Source organism: Diabrotica virgifera, chromosome 2 (genome assembly GCF_917563875.1).
Source record: "Diabrotica virgifera virgifera chromosome 2, PGI_DIABVI_V3a".
NCBI lineage: Eukaryota > Metazoa > Arthropoda > Insecta > Coleoptera > Chrysomelidae > Diabrotica > Diabrotica virgifera.
The window spans coordinates 72,911,665-72,930,074 of record NC_065444.1 but is presented as its reverse complement, the minus strand read 5'-3'; the positions used below and the strand labels follow the sequence as shown (position 1 = coordinate 72,930,074).

The 18,410-nt window shown below is 34.1% G+C and overlaps 1 protein-coding gene across 5 annotated transcripts in view; it reads left to right on the top strand.

Moving 5' to 3' along the window:
- LOC126880097 (zinc finger protein 813-like) overlaps window positions 1–18,410 on the top strand; it is a 106,428-nt gene that overhangs the window by 37,657 nt on the left and 50,361 nt on the right. For 2 of the 5 annotated variants that reach the window (XM_050643776.1, XM_050643775.1), the window contains exon 5: window positions 4,474–4,617. The exons of the other annotated variants lie outside the window; for them this stretch is intronic. In XM_050643776.1, the coding sequence (XP_050499733.1) occupies window positions 4,474–4,617 (144 nt within the window). The remainder of the gene's footprint in view (window positions 1–4,473; window positions 4,618–18,410) is intronic. 5 annotated transcript variants of the gene reach the window in all.

Here is an 18,410-nt window from a genome sequence, read left to right as displayed (position 1 = left end):
TGATAAGGATACGCCAAATAGTTTTAAAGTACTGGGTACAAATAATTTTTAAATTTTAATCATATGAATCATATCATAAATTAATCAAAATAACTGTGCCGTTTCATATTTTACTTCAAATATCTCGAAAACTAATGACTTAATAGTTACCAATGAAGAGTATATTATTTACGTAGAAAGTATTGTAGAATCTAAAAATGGCACTAAAATAGTAATTCCTCCAGTGGCGTAGAATTTGAGAAGGGTCAACCATTCACCATCCCCTGTCGTACGCCTCTGGTAGTAGCTAGAAACGTTTGTTTATCATAATTTAGTAGGGTGTCTAGTAATCGCACTTTCTGCCCAAGTACGAAAAGGATACGCCGAATAGTTTTGAAATGCTGATCAAAAATAATTTTTAAATTTTTAGATAAAACACCCTGTAACTCAGGGGGGAACCACATTTTATTTAAGTGTTTTAGGTTAAATCTTCGTATTTTGTGCTAAGGTTTCTCCAGTTACTATATGGACAATTATTAATGAAACACCCTGTATACAGGCGGGCAGTTGATATACAGGGTGAGGCAGATAAAGGGCCTATTAGAAATATCTCGAGAACTCAAGGTAAGACAATTATGAAAATCGGAATGCAGGGGTTTTGAGGTGTGAACTATTTAATGAAAATATTTTGGTCTCTTTGCTACTTCCGGTTATACCGGAAGTTGGTTGTAACTTCGTTTTTTTAAATGGGACACCCTGTATATTTTCACATTTTTGGATTCTCCTTGATTTCTTCTTTCTTAAAATATAAGTTTTTGTAATATTATACAGGGTAGGTTAAAACATAATTACGTTTTTTTATTAATTTCGTAGCAAAATTCACACCCTGTAGAATTGTAGTAGTTTGACATAATGAACTCTGTTTATGTTCAAATGATTTTTAATATAGTCTACTATGTTAAGAATTATTGGTATAGTTAAATTTTTCCTTTTTTGTATACAGGGTTGGTCGAAACTCAGAATGAGTATTTTCTGAGTTTGCTTAAATGGAACACCCTGTATTTTAGTATCGTAATGAAATGTTATTTTAGGATACTTTTTAATTTCTTAAGCAATCCCTATACCTAACTGCTTCAATTTGTGAGTTATTGGTGATTCAAGCCAAACATTAATTGCAACACAAAATACCTGAAATTTTATTAGGTTGGCCGTAAAAATATTCAATCACAAATAATTTTTCGGAAATAAATACATACTAATCGAGACTGATACTTAAAATTGCCAATAATGGTTGAGCTATCAAAATATCTACGTAGTTAAGATTGTTGGTGCGATTAACAATTAAGCACAAATTAAAGCAGTTGGGTATAGGGAATGCTTAAGAAATTAAAAAGTACCATAAAATACCATTTCATTACAATACTAAAATATAGTGTGTTCCATTTAAGAAAACTCAGAAAATATACATTCCGAGTTTCGACCTACCCTGTATACTAAAATTCAAAATTTAGCTATAATAATAATTGGTAAGAATAGTAGACCATATTAAAAATAATTTGAACATATAAAGGGATTTTGATATAAAACTACTACAATTCTACAGGGTGTGAATTTTGCTACGAAATTAATAAAAAAAACGTAATTATCTTTTAATCTACCCTGTATAATATTACAAAACCTTATTTTAAGAAATAAGAAATCGAGGAGAATCCAAAAACGTAAAAATATATAGGGTGTCCCATTTAAAAAAACGAAGTTACAATCAACTTCCGGTATAACCGGAAGTAGCAAAGAGACCAAAATATTTTCATTAAATAGTTCACACCTCAAAACCCCTATATTCTAATTTTCATAATTTTCTTTACTTTAGTTCTCGAGATATTTCTAATAAGCCCTTTATCTGCCTCACCCTATATACGTTTTGTAAAGGTAATATGAACCGACTTTGTCTCATTTGTTTGAAAACGCCACCGTTTTAGCTAAGTTTGCATTTTGTTGAGGCTAGTTTACAGAAGTTGAGAAGCTGTCCGTGGGTCCTGATGTACTGACATCACTGCTGTGTCATCTGCATATCGTAGCTGTCGTGGTTTGAAAGTTTGTTGGTAAGTCCGCTGTTAGAATAGGTATAACACTGGCCCCAGGAAGTGAGTGAGAGGAAGCATTTTTTTTAAATTTGTATAGAAGGCCTGTGTGCCAGATTTTTCTATGATTGCGTGTTGTGATCTGAATCCAAACTGGTGTGCAGAGATTAGTTCTCGATCTGATAGAAGTGGTTTAATTCTTGAGAGTATGAGTTTCTCTAGGATTTTGACACTATCGGCAGTAAGCTTATAGGTCGATATGATTTGACATCTTCCAGAGTCTTACCTGGTTTGGGAATTAGTATAATTTTTACGACTTTCCAGAGGAGAGGGAAGTATGCGGTTCTTAACCTATTAATTGAGTGTCAGCAACGCGCCTCTCGCGTTTTGACAAACTTTGTTTATGTGCGGGCAACGCAACTCTCGCGTTCTTCATATGATTCATCTTATGGGTCTAATATTTTGCTGGAATATGGAGAATAACCGCTTATTGTGGGTGGCAGTCAAAAGGTTAATACTGCATTGAATAATTGAGTCAGGTACACAATTCCTTTCCTGGGTAGTTGTTTAATAATTTTGCTTGTTATACGATCGAAACCTGGGGACATTTTCCATTTAAGATTTTGTATTATCTTGATCACTTCCTTTACCTTAAACTTTTCCGGTGGAAGTTCTAGCTGGTATGGAAATTCTAAAAACTGTTGGATGGATGCTTTAAAGTTTTGATTATTCTCAGCTGGGAAAGGACGTTTGTGAGATATTTTGCAAACACTTCTGATTTTTCTTTATTGCTTTTCGCCCATTCTCCATTTTCTACGCGAATAGGAGGGTTGGTTGAGGTCGTTTAAACTTTTTCGTAGCCTTCCATAGAGTCTGTACTTTCTGCTGCTGATAGATTTCTAAGATATTCTTTAATCTCATCGTTTTTGTAGTTATTTAGGAGAGTTTTGAGTTGAAATGTTGCCTGATTGAGTGTAGTTTTGTCCTGGGGTGCGTGTGTTCTTTGCCATGTTTTTCTGAAATCTCGTTTTTCCATAATTTTTTGTCTGATTATACTTGGTAGCTCTTGCTTCATGAGCGTCCTGTTTTTTAGCGGTGTTGTTTGCCAGATTACTTCCTGTATAATTACGTTAAAGTTTTGTACGGCTTCATCTATTTCATAGTTTGTTTTTAATGGTATGTTTAGGTTTAGGTTGTCCTGTCCTAAAAGTAATAAATAAAAAATAATAAAATTATCTGAAGTTAGGTATTGTCCCGGACAAACTGCACAACGTGTCACATTAATGACATAATTAACCTCGATATTAATGGCCAGTTTACTATATTTGCAGATGATACCACAATTTTATGGCAAAACAAGGACTCTAAGGTACTGAACAAGATTATTAGTAGTCATATGCTAAAAATCTTAGAATGGTGCAAAGCTAATCATTTGACATTTAATTTTTCAAAAACCAAATTAATTTCTTTTAAGAATGCTCTCAACAACATTACTCTGGGTAATGAAGGCATTTGTTCTGACACTGTTAACAAATTTTTAGGTCTCTATATTGACAATAAACTTAAGTTTGAGCAACACACTGTATTTTTGAGCAAAAAGATATCATCGGGTTGCTTTGCTGTCAAATCAGTTGCACACCATTTGGATTTCAAGATTGCAAAAAGTGTTTATGTGGCCCTGATTGAATCTAATTTGAGATACGGTATTGCCTTTTGGGGTAGCTGTTCTCTTCATCATTTTAGTAGAATCTTTATGCTACAAAAGAGAGCACTTAGATATTTATGCAAGGTCAAGTTTGGTACATCATGCAGGCCTCTGTTCCGGAAACATGGTATCTTGACGCTTCCCTGCATAATATATCGTTGAATTAGCGTGCTTAATTTTTAAAAAACATAAAGATGATATTCGGACAGATTCCCTTTATAACACTCGTCTAACTTACGTTATTCCACTTCCAATTCCCTCTTCTACACTAATTAAAAAAATCATTTATTTGTCCTGGAGAGAAAGTGTTTAATCACCTACCACTCAATATAAGATCCTCAAGCAATATTTTTGTATTCCGAAGAGCAATCAAGAAGTTTTTATTATCTAAATGTTATTATAGTATCGAGGAATTTTTTGAGGACAGTTGCGCTAATTGATGGCTTTTTTATTATATTTTTTTTATTATGGAAATTTTATAGTTAGTATTTTAATGTATCTTGTACTGTGTTTGTACTATACCACGTTCTGTTTTATAAGTGTATACTCATTTTTAGAAACAATAAATTTTCTCTCTCTCTCTCTCTCTCTCTCTCTCATTAGGATTTTATAACATTAGATTATATTCATTCTTATTAAAGTTTATTATTCCTTTGTTCTGCCCTGTAGTCTCAACAAAATTATTGAATTTTTTTGTTTTTATTTTAGGTTTTTCTCATAACAGAATGGAAATTATGGAAAGTGAACTTGCGTGCACCACTGAACAACAAATAAGTGCAAACACTGAAGAAACAGCTTTAAAGAATTCTATTCGTAAATGTAAAATTTGTTTTAAGCAATTTAACCATGCAGGTTCTTTGAAACAACATATAAAAACACACTCTAGAAAAAAGTCTTACAAGTGTGAAATTTGTTTTAAGCAGTGTATTACTACAAAGTATTTGACAAAACATTTGAGAACACATTGGGGAGAAAAACCTCACAAATGTGAAATTTGTTTAAAACAGTTTAGTGAAGCAAGTTCTTTAAAAAGACATTTGTCAGTGCACACTGGGGAAAAACCTTACAAGTGTGAAATTTGTTTTAAACAGTTTCGTCAAACAGATTATTTGAAAACACATTTGAGAGTGCACACTGGTGAAACGCCTTATAAGTGTGAAATTTGTTTAAAACAGTTTAGTGAAGCAACTTCTTTGAAAAGACATTTGTCAGTGCACACTGGGGAAAAACCTTACAAGTGTGAAATTTGTTTTAAACAGTTTCGTCAAACAGATAATTTGAAAACACATTTGAGAGTGCACCATGGTGAAATTACTTACAAGTGTGAAATTTGTTTTAAGCAGTTCGGCTATAAAAAATCTTTGGAAAATCATATAATGATTCACATTGGAGAAAAGCCTTATAAGTGTGAAGTTTGTTTTAAGCAGTTTTCTCAGAAAGTTCATTTGAAAACACATTTAAAAATTCACACTGAAGAAAGTGCTTACAAATGTGAAATTTGTTTTAAACAGTTTAAGCAAGAAAGTTATTTGAAAACACATTTGAGAGTGCACACTGGAGAAAAACACCACAAGTGTGAAATTTGTTTTAAACAGTTTGGTCTAGCAAATGACTTAAAAACACATTTGAGAGTGCACACTGGGGAAAAACCTTACAAGTGTGAAATTTGTTTTAAACAGTTTAGTCAAACATCTAATTTGAAAACACATTTGAGAGTGCACACTGGAGAAAAACACCACAAGTGTGAAATTTGTTTTAAACAGTTTGGACTAGCAGATGAGTTAAAACAACATTTGAGAATGCACACTGGGGAAAAACCTTACAAGTGTGAAATTTGTTTTAAACAGTTTAGTCAAACAGGTAATTTGAAAAAACATTTGAAAATTCACACTGCAGAACAGCCTTACCAGTAAGAAATTTGTTATTTAAGCAGTTCAGACAAAAAAGTTCTTTGGATGCACATAGAAAAATTCACACCGGAGAAAAGCCTTAGAAGTGTGAAATTTGTTTTAGACAGTTTTCTCATAAAAGTAATTTAAATACACATTTGATATTGCACACTGGAGAAAGGACTTACAAGTGTGAAATGGACCCCGCACAAACCTTATGGAAAATAGGCCCCAGTGGATTTCGTTCATACTTTGGGAAAATACTCTTTGCAGCATCCTGATAAAAAGTTCTCATGGGCACAACTCAATCGTATGAAGGATTTTTAAGATATAGAGGTCCAAACTCGGAAAATTATAAGATTTACGGGGTATTCCAATTCCGTGAGTTATTGGTTATTTGGTAACGTGTACAAGTTTGGATCAAGGAAAAGTACTAGTAGTCTAGGATTTTTTCCTGGCTATCTAATAGCGACCTTTACTTTGACCTTGACCTTCAACGGACGTCATCTTCTAGAGTTTCGAGGGTTTTAGGCATTAAATTGATATAAACAGATTACTCATGGGTTTTTGGGATCGCAAAACACGAATATGCCATCAGAATTGCCCTCCGGATGACGTGGTGGCCAGGGCCACTGGAAGGGACGTCATCTTCTAGAGTTTAGATAGTTTTCGGCATTTAATTGATGCAAATGAATTACTGGAGGGTTTTTTGAGGTCGCTAAACACGAATATGCCACCAGAACCGACTCCCCGAGCACCTGGTTTCCAAGGTCAATGAAAGGGGCTCCTGGAGTTTCGAGGGTCTTTGGTACTACATTGATGCAAACGGATTAATTATAGGTTTTTGGGGATGCTGAACACGAATACGTGATCACATTGTGCCGTAGGCACAATGTGATTCGTGGGTTGGATCTGATAGTGTATGCATGTTCAGCAACCCCAAAAACCTAAGAGTAATCCATTTGATTCCTCCAAAACTCCAGAAGATAACCTGTCTTAGGCACCAGGTGCTCCTGTGTATGTGCTGATCACGTATTCGTGTTCAGCAACCCCAAAAACCTATAACTAATCCGTTTGCATCAATGTAGTACCAAAGACCATCGAAACTCCAGGAGCCCCTTTCATTGACCTTGGAAATCAGGTGCTCCTGGAGTCGGTTCTGGTGGCATATTCGTGTATAGCGATCTCAAAAAACCCTCCAGTAATTCATTTGCATCAATTAAATGCCGAAAACCATCGAAACTCTAGAAGATGACGTCCCTTGCAGAGGCCCTGGCCACTACGTCATCCGGAGGGCAATTCGGATGACATATTCGTGTTTAGCGATCCCAAAAACCCATGAGTAATCTGTTTATATCAATTGAATGCCGAAAACCCTCGAAACTCTAGAAAATGACGTCCGTTGAAGGTCAAGGTCAAAGTAAAGGTCGCCATTGGATAGCCAGGAAAAAATCATAGGCTACTAGTACTTTTCCTTGATCCAAACTTCTACATGTTGTCAAATAACCAGTAACTCACGGAATTGGAATAGCCCGTAAATCTTATAATTTTCCGAGTTTGGGCCTCTATATCTTGAAAATCCTTCATACTATTGAGTTGAATAGAATAGAATAGAATAGAATTTATTTCATCAAATATACAAAATTTCTTTTGTTTTTAACAAGTCAAAAGAGTACGTACCTACATTATAAAATTTTGACAAAATTTAAAAGATAAATATTATAAATTATAATGAACAGATATACAAACAGGTACTAACAAATTTAAACAATTTAACACACTATGTAAAAACGTAAAGACATGAAATAAACTTAAAAACATGAAATATCGTCATAATCGGCAAAAAAACCCTGACCAAACTAGTGTACTTATTATAATGTATTATAAGCGGTACCTAAGTACTTTGTCTTTGTGTAAAAACAATGTTTTAAAAAGTGTGATTTTATTTTATTTTTAAACGACTGTAAATGAAGATTTTTTACTTCATCTGGCAAAAAATTGTACAAACTAACATCAGTTGAGTTTTTTATACTTTTCGTCAACCTAAAACGTTGTGCTCTAATAGCATCGCTCGATCTTGTATGGTGATCATGGAAGTTGGAGTTTATGTTAAACCTACTTTTGTTGGAATGAATTTCAATCAGCGTCTCATATATATAGAGTGAAGGTAGTGACATAATACCTAACTTCTGAAACAAAGGTTTACAGTGTTCCCTATACTCTGCTCCTGCAAGTATCCTCACTACTTTCTTTTGTAACTTAAAAATTCTGTCTGCGTGACAAGAGCCACCCCAAACAGTTATTCCGTACTTTAAATGGCTATGGAACAGTGCAAAGTAGATCATTTTAAGGGTACTTTTAGGGATCATAAAAACTAAGTTGCGTATCAAAAATATAGTTGTAGCAAGTTTGGAACTTAAGTAGTTTGTTGTGCCCATGAGAACTTTTTATCAGGATGCTTCAAAGAGTATTTTCCCAAAGTATGAACGAAATCCACTGGGACCTATTTTCCATAAGGTTTGTGCGGGGTGCTTTGTTTAAAACAGTTTAGTCAAACAGGCAATTTGAAAAACGATTATAGAGTGCACACTGGAGAAAAGTCTTAATGCCGGAGCCACTTATACGGAACACCCGCTACGAAACGGACCACGACAATCGGCATTTTAATCTATCTTCGTGTATTCAAATGACTCAGCGCCTACTTTACGGAATCGTAGCACATCGATTCACATCGGAACGCGCCGATATCTCAGAAGAGAATATTTTTGCCGTTGAAGTGTATTCGGTGAACTTACACTGGTTTCGGATTAAAAAAGAAATGAATGAATCAGCAGGTCAATTGTAATATTTAATAAGCCACAATTTTACCTAAAAATGATTTTATTAACGTTTCGATGCCCAAGTCGAGTGTCGTTGTCAAAATACAAAATAATACTAAATAAACAAAAATGTTGTTGCTTAGTAAAAATTCTTCTAATAATTTATTTAATCTGACTCATTTATATCGGCAATTCAGACACGTATTATACATTTTAAAGTAGACGACTTTAAAATGATATTGCCAATATTGATGAGTTGCGTTCCTGGGACGACTTTACTAAAAGATAGTTCATTCGATTACGTGAAATCATTCCCAACTCAAGAATATCCGCCACAAAAAATCATAGCATGTGATCTGTCTTTAAAAAGACAATCAAATGCAACGGTGGCACTGAAATTCTCGCGTTAGAGATTCCATAGTAAATCACGAGGGAAAACCAGGAAAAACCTCGTGATACTATCCCGACATCGTAAGTATTTGGGTTTACATTTAGTTTACTCTCAAAAATAATACCAAATTCTGACTTGATATTTTAAATTTTAAATAATACTAAAATACTAAATATGTACTAACTCGATATGTTACTGATTTACTAATTGTGGTATTTTCTTTCTATTGACTTCCTCCTTTAATATGGGTAACCACATCCTACTGCATTCTACCGAGGAATTTGCGACACAATTGGTTTCATTTAGCATAATTAGAGCCGCTTCTTTGATTTTTCTCTTTTTACTATCTGCTTCTTTTAGGACTATACTTGAATCTCTCCACTGAACTCTATGTTCATTATCCCATGCGTGTTGACATATTTGAGATCTATCAAATTCTCTATTTTTTATATAAGACTGATGTTCATTTACTCTAACGTCTAATGGTCTTGACGTTTCACCTATATAAAATTGTTCGCATTCACAAGGTATTTTATAAATACAATTCTTTGTTCTTTCTTGTTCACTGTTAGGTTTAGTTTTAGATAGAATAGATCTCAATGTGTTTGTTGTTTTGAATGTTGTTGATATGTGGAATTTATTTCCTATTGTTTTAAGTTTCTCGGATAGTCCTTTTATATATGGTATTGATATTTTCCTCGTATTATTTCTTGTGAATGTTGTAGGATCCCGTTCTAAGTTGTTCTGTTCCATTCGATCCAATCTTGACAATTCTTATTTATAAACGATATGGGATAATCATTTTTTAATAAAACAGATGTTAACAATTGTTTTTCTTCTAAAAATGAATTTTCGTTAGAACAAGTATATAAATAGTATATAAGTATATAAACAATTTTTCCCTCGTGATTTACTATGGAATCTCTAACGCGAGAATTTCAGTGCCACCGTTGCATTTGATTGTCTTTTTAAAGACAGATCACATGCTATGATTTTTTGTGGCGGATATTCTTGAGTTGGGAATGATTTCATGTAATCGAATGAACTATCTTTTAGTAAAGTCGTCCCAGGAACGCAACTCATCAATATTGGCAATATCATTTTAAAGTCGTCTACTTTAAAATGTATAATACGTGTCTGAATTGCCGATATAAATGAGTCAGATTAAATAAATTATTAGAAGAATTTTTACTAAGCAACAACATTTTTGTTTATTTAGTATTATTTTGTATTTTGACAACGACACCCGACTTGGGCATCGAAACGTTAATAAAATCATTTTTAGGTAAAATTGTGGCTTATTTCCCATTTGAATATACTTGATTATAGAAATGCCACAAGAAAATAGCTTCAGAACAACACATTTATCAGAAATACCTTTCTTAGCAAAATCTTAACTCAATATGTACTAACTTAGGAGTAAGTTTATGCAAAAAACCTGAATAAGTTTTTCCGTGCGGATGCGAAGAGACTTCATGAACTAAAAGAACAATTAGGATTTACTTTATTAACCACAAGTAATATTTTAAGTAGGAAAATATAATTAGATTACTGTCGGTTCGGTATGCAGTCTACCATCCAATATGCGATCTACCAGAGAATAGCTAATTCGATATGCAGTCTATCACAGGGTAGTTATTTCGATATGCGGTCACCACTAAATAATGTTAATGCATTCATTAAAATTTTGCATCTACTCGTATATGTAGCATCAAAATAAAGCTCATTTTTTGACCTATTTTAATTACGGTAATTGTGTTGGTATTGTACTTATTCAAGTGAAAGTACTTAAGTACCCAAATAGGCGCAACACATAATTAGGGAAAGTATGGCAAACTAATGTAATTTTAATAAGAAATTTAACTGAATGGGTTGACAAACAAATCAGGAATTCTATAAGAAAGTAAGGTTGTAATTAGCAGACCGTATATCGAACCGGCACCAATACATTACAGTTAGTGAAATGACATTTTGTTATCTTCCAGCTGAATTTATTGTTTCGAATTGGTAACATCTTATATTGTTAATTTTGTGAAAATCTGTTCGTGCTGTTTTACCGAAAATGCCAAGACGTGTTTTATGTAGATACTCAATCTGTAACCTACATAAGTACTTTATTGCGGAAAAAAACAATGGTGGTCCTTTAAAATCGGTAACGTCTGTAGGTACAACAACGTGTGTGCGATGCTTTAGGAATTAGCGAATCAAAATTAAGATCTGCAATTAAAAATGCGAATAGTAAAGTGCCGGAAAACGATCACCGAAATACTCGCCTGCTATTCAAAACGAACGATATGTTTCAAGGATGAAAATTTTAAATTCGTAATATCATATTATATCAAATGCGAGCAAATAGGCTTTAGATGCAATGTGGCTTTAGATACAATTTTGCTTAAGTTAAGAGAGGGAATTTGGTGATATCGGCAGAGCAAGTTTATGGAAAGTCCTTCATAACATAGGTTTCAAATCTAAAAAAGAAAATAAGTAACAGAAAAGTGCTTTGTGAAAGAACTTCTGTTGCTCACAAGAGAATTGAGTTTCTCAGAAAATATACCAAATTTAAAGAAGGGGCAACTTTTATACATTTAGACGGAACATGGATATTTTCTAAGGGTGCTACCAAGGGAATATAGCAAGATTACAACATAAAATCGATCAAGCATACTGGTGGAGAAGGGAAGCAACATATAATTCTGCACGCAGAAGGGAAGGCAGGCTTTATAATAAAAGGTAAAAGGTATAATAAACTTACACAGAAAACATGCGACCTAATAAAAGAATAAAATAAGCTAAAATTAATTTACAATATTATATAAATGCTTTTTAAACTCGTCAATTGACTTTAATTTGGAAACGTCCAACTTATTGACTATTGGCTGCATGGCGGCCGATTTAACATATTATTATACTTCTTTTCATGAGCATTTTTCAGTGCGTCACAAATGATAGAAAAAAAGGTAAGTCCGTGATAATATACACTTATAACATTTTTATTTGCAATCAAATTTTATTTGCAATTTGGCATAAAAACAAATCAATTGTGTTTATTGCATTTATAAAATGGTATTTTCTTTGATTTGTATAGTCTTATAAATTGTACAGATTATAAACGCACCGACGTGCGTTTTTTTCTGTCACATACAATTTAATACGTTAGAAAGAAATCGAAAAACTGTGACTCGCTGAAAGATCCTCGTGAGAAAAAGCCATATCACTTAAATTGATGGTGACTTCATACAAGACGATTTTAGGGATTAAATTAAAACATCAACAATACAGCAATGTTTAGCCTTCTACCTTTTATAAGTTATAAGTTATTTTATTTTTATTATATTGATATGCATGCAACAATTAATATTAGGTATATTGATTTTTTTGCTACGGGTAATGAACTGTTATAAAGAATCATGAAATTATGTCGTTTAGGCTTCTGAGGCTGAAAGTTGCAATATTTCTCCGCTATTCGCGCACGATCGTTTCTCGTATCCCTTTTAAGTATTTGCACACGGCGAATACAAACACCTGAAACTTAAAATGATTTGATTTATATAAGAATCCCTTCACATAAAAAATGACTGCGCCCATGTGCAAATAATCAACTGCAGCTGACCAGTCAAGTCGTTCATTTCTTTCTGAGTTCAAAACCGGTGTAAGCGCACCGAATTTACAAATTTACAATTGTACTATAGTCTAGCGATCCGGTAAGTAGTGAATAGTTTGCGCTTCCACAACGGAACGAATCTAAAATATTGACGAGGGTGGTCCTCAAGGCCTGTATGTATTTTAATGCAACCAGACGTCAGAAGAGATGCTGAATTCAATATATTGTCGTCGGAAACCATTAAATATGTTTTCTTTGAAAACTTTAAATTTGTTGATTTTTTAAGTAAGAGAACTAAATGTTCTATTTTGTTTTGTGAGATCAGTTTTTATAATACCATTCTAAAGTATTAGTAAAATTGGTTTTAATGTTCGATTAAATCACGAAATAAAGTAGCAAATTCACTTTCCGTGTTTCGTTTTACAAATTTCATGCACCCATTTACTACGCTTCCTTTTTGAGTTTATTTTGTTGTCCCCATTCCGCTCACAACAATAAAATAGAATAGAAATATGCTTTATTGTCACTGAAAAATTGTACAGTTTTATAGACAAACCGTAAAATGAGCCAGAAAAAAACAATAACAGATACAATTTACTCAAATTACATAAATCGTCAATATAAATAAAAAATAACGAAATATAACAAAAACAATATACTGCAAAGTTTAAATAAATTGCATATTGCATAATCAACCTTAGGAACTAATAAGTTTAAGCAAAATAACAAACTAACAATAATCATTTTTGGATCCATCTTCTCAGAACTATATGAATACACTATTACATTACACTGATTGAGCTGGCGTGATTTTGCCAATGTGTTGCCAATAAATGCGCGCTTAGGTGTTTAATTCCGGGCTGTAGCGGACCGTTCCGTTGCCGACTGATTCGATATAATGAGCCCAGACCTTCACAGGTGTGAAAGTTGTTTTAAGCAGTTCAGACATAAAACTTCTTTGGATAAACATATGCAAGTTTACACTGCAGAGTAGCCTTTTTCTTCTACGGCCCTACAGCCTAAATTGAACCTTGGGCTGCTTCATTTTTTGCCTCCACCCTTGTGTGTCTGTGGCTGCTCTTCTCCACACACGGACTCATAAAAGTGCTTTTTTGTCGCTGCGTCCTGTGTCTTCCCAGCGCTTTCTTTGCTTAGTGCATTCATTATTTACGCCCTGAATCTTATTTTCGTTAATGACATTAGGAAATTATAACAAAACGTGTGAAAATTAATTTAAAAATGGGGTAAATACTATTAAAAAGCAAATTTTATTGTAGTCATATCAAAATGTTGAAATATACCAAAAATCTACTAAAAATATTGCCTATTAGAATTTTTAAATAAATATCAAAAATCTACCAAAAAAGTAAAAAATCTACTAAATGTGGCAACGATCTAGCGATCCGGTACGTAGTGAATAGTTTGCGCTTCCGCATCGGAACGAATCAAAAATATTGACGAGGGTGGTCCTCAAGGGCTCTACATATGTATTTTAATGCAACCAGATGTCAGAAGTGATGCTGAATTCAATATATCGCTTTCTTTGCAAACTATAAATTAGTTAATTGTCAAAGTGAAAGAATTAAATGTTTTTTGTTTTGTGAGATCAGTTTTTATAATAGATCAGAGTTATTGCGGAGATTAATATAGAGGGTGCGTTCGGACGACCACAGCGGCTGACTGTCAGTACAAAGCAGCTTAGCGCTTGTATCCAGCGCTAATAGGGAAAGCTAAAGCCTTGGTTTCCTCGAAAACGGCACCTACAAACTGCGACCGTAACACTGCGATGAATGACGTCAGATTACGGTAAAAAATTCAAGGTTCTTCACTGCGGCAATGAAATGTGTATACATACTCAGAAAGCGGTGGCTTCCAACGCATCCTTGTAAACCACTGCTATTATTTTGCATGGTGGTTTTTTATGACGTCATTCATCGCAGTGTTACGGTCGCATTTTGTCGGTGCCGCTTTCGAGGAAACCAATGCTTTAGTAAATCTCTCAGCTGCTGTCTTCCAGCAGTGTCTCCTGAACACCACCGCTTACTCAGCTGTCCAGCTGCTGTGGTCGTCCGAACGCACCCATTGATATTTTCGTAACTCATTCTGAAGTATTGGTAAAATTTGTTTTAATGTTCGATTAAATCACAAAATAAAGTAGCAAATTCACTTTCCTTGTTTCGTTTTTTACAAATTTCATGCACCTATTTACTACGCTTCCTTTTTGAGTTTATTTTGTTGTCCCTATTCCGCTCACAACAATATAATAGGAGTTAAGTTTTACTAGTGCAGTGACATAAAATACCAAGAACAGCAACTGTGAGTAAATTTTTAATATTAACTGCATCCAGACGATTTTTGTTAGGCTGATTGAAGTTAGATATCAGATACACAATACTGAAAAGTAATTAGCTAGTAAAAACTCGCCTAGCGAAATAAAGAATTTTTAACAACAAAAGGCAGGGTCGGCCTGGGAAAAATGTTTTGGACAATAATTATATTTAACAAAATAACTTAGCAAATTTGAATATTTTAAATAAAATGTCAGAACCAACATTTACAAATCAATCTTCATCCACCAACACTCACCCAGATAATAATTTAAATAATATGAATACCTCCAACACATCTTATGCAAGCACTGTCTCAAAAAATATCTACAAGTATCCTAACAAAGACCAGGCACTTATCTTCGGCTCCATTCAGGGAGCAAAACTTCAAGATTATCTTCTCCAATTGGGACCTCTGGTAAAACCAATAAACATAATTTTCTGTAGCAGAATTTCACACAACAGAATATGTGTTTATCTAACCAATAAATCACTGGTTGATGAGTTTTTAACTAATCATGGTCAAATTGTTGTCAATAATGAAGTCATCAAAGCAAGACGTCTAATTTCACCAGCAGACAGACTAGTATTATCGAATGTAAGCCCAACGATCCCACACGAAACTCTTGTAACCTTACTGGAAAATATTGGATTAAAATTAGTTTCTCCAATAAACTTTCTTAGAATAGGTGCATCAAATCCAGAATACCAACACATACTCAGCTTCAGAAGACAGGTGTATATCGCTCCTTCCCCAGATATTACCATACCCGAATTCTTAGAAATAACACATGATAATCTATCATATCATATCTTTTTAGCCCTAGACAGTCAACGCTGCTTCACCTGCAAATTATCGGGTCATGTTGCATCCCAATGCCCTTCGGGCAATATTAACCCACATTCCCAACAATCATCACAACCCACACATAATGTTCCAATCTCGTCAATATCTCAACCGGATGAAACATCTCCTAATGACTTAAATTCCCACTCAATAAATAATATTCTACCCGAAAGTTCCTCAGTAGTAGAAAATTGTGCAAACGTCGCCAATACTGCTTTGATCACATCCAATCTGGTAACAAATCCAGATCACACTGCTCAATCTGAAAATATCCCAACCTCGGACAAAACTACTAAGTCAACAACTTCATCCGCAACAAAGCGAACAGCTGAAGATATGACCCCAGCCACTCCAGAAGAACAAATGCCACCCAATACTTCTACCTTCTCTCTTCCCCAAACAGTCGTTCAGAAAAACAAAAAACCCAAATCTAATACATCAGATCCAGAAATAGAACTTACTGAATCTATTATAAACTATATCGACTCTCATTCTCCTCACTTCATAATCAACAGCCATCAGCTTAAACAGCTCCTAGAAAATACATACGGATCGAGGGATGTTCTTAGCATTGCGGAAGACTTCACAGAAGATATTCCAAAACTAATAGATATGTTAGAAGAACTACATCCTCACGCAAACACTAAGAAACTAAAAACTCGTGTCACAAGGCTAAAAAAGAAATTACTAAAGCAATCCCAAGATTTAAGTGATACCCAATCTGATATCTCAAATACATCTCAAGATACCCAATAAATACATTCGAGTCATTACTCCAGTGGAACTTAAATGGGTACTATACCCGTTTAAATATGCTACAGCATATCATAGCCCTCCATTCTCTGGACATATTGTGTCTACAAGAAACTCACTTCCGAGACGAAAATGTCCACAAAATGAGGGGATACAATGAATTCGTTAAAAACCGAAATGTACAAGTTGCGAGTGGCGGCGTAGCCATTTACGTCTCAAAGAATCTACAAGCAACACAAATTAGAATAAATACAAACCTAGAAGCGATAGCCGTAAAAATTAAAGCACAACTAAATTACACCATCTGCAACATATACATTCCTCCTGACCATTATTTAATTGAGGATGAACTGGAGTCTCTAGTTAATCAACTTCCAACTCCTTTCATTCTTCTAGGAGATTTTAATGCCCACAATTACTCCTGGGGTTCTCAAAAAACAGACAGAAGGGGACGAATTCTATCAAACATATTCAACACCATGAACATAAGTTTACTGAATGATGGCAGCAATACTAGATTCAATATAGCTACTGGCAATTCTTCTTGCATCGATCTTTCATTATGTAGCCCAACTATTAGTCCTTACCTTGAATGGAGAGTTATTGATGACTTACTAGGCAGTGACCACTTTCCTATAAAATTAACGAATTCAATTATAAAAGACAAAATATCAAACGGAGATAGTATCCATCAGAAATGGAAAATAAAGAAAGCCGACTGGAGCTCTTTCTCAAAAACCATTGAGAATAACATATACAAAATTAATGAGTGGAAGGACGCAAATACAGCAGTAACTCAACTTAACGAAATAATCATAAAAGCCGCTGAATTTTCAATAGGAAAAACAAAACATATCAAGAAATTTAAACCTGTGCCTTGGTGGAATGACGAATGTGCCGAAGCAATACAAAACAGCAAATCTGCTCTAAATAGATGTAGGAGGGAGAAAACCGCAACAAGTATAATTGAATACAAAAAACATAGGGCAAAAGCAAGATATATTACCAACAAAAGTAAAAAAGAGTCATGGAAGAAGTTCGTAGGAAGCATAAACAGAAACACTACAATATCATCGGCATGGAGGAAGATACAAGGTATTTATGGAAACAAAACTTACCATGTCATTAAAGCATTAGATTATGACGGCAAACGAATAAACCAAACAAAAGAAATATGTGAAGCATTCGCAGACTATTATCATAAGCTTTCCATAAACAGAAATATAACTAATGATAACATTGCCCTCCCTACGGAATTCAAAGAGCTGGCAAACCTTAATTCTCTAAACAAGCCACTGACAAAAGAAGAAATGGAGGAATCTCTCTCATCACTAAAAGACAGTTCTTCTGGTCCCGATGACATCCCTCCAGTTTTTCTAAAAAATCTCCCAGAAACGGCGAAACAAATCCTGCTTAATATCTTTAATCACATGTGGAATAATAGTGACTTCCCCTTAATCTGGAAGAAAGCAACAATCATCCCCATACTTAAATCTAACAAATCTTCACTCTTGCCTGAATCTTACAGGCCAATCTCCCTAACCTGCTCCATGAGTAAATTGCTAGAAAAAATAATCAACAAGAGACTAATATGGTTCTTGGAAACTCACAAATTATTAATTCCCGAACAATCCGGATTTCGACCATCTAGAAGCACACTTGATAACATTATTGACCTAGAAAGTCATATTCACGAAGCATTTGCTACTAAAGATAAATGTCTAGCAATTTATTTTGACATTAATAAAGCCTTTGATTCTACATGCCATAAAATCATCCTAAATAAACTACATCACTGGGGATTGAAAGGCAATATAATAAATTTCATACGCAATTTTTTATCTCAAAGAGAATTCCAAGTCCGAATTTCTGGAACAATATCATCAACCAAGAGACAATTAAACGGCACACCACAAGGATCAATTCTCAGCCCAACTTTATTTTTAATTGCTATGAATGATGTCTTAAAAGATTTAAAGAAACCAGTTGTAGCCAGACTTTACGCAGATGACATGATC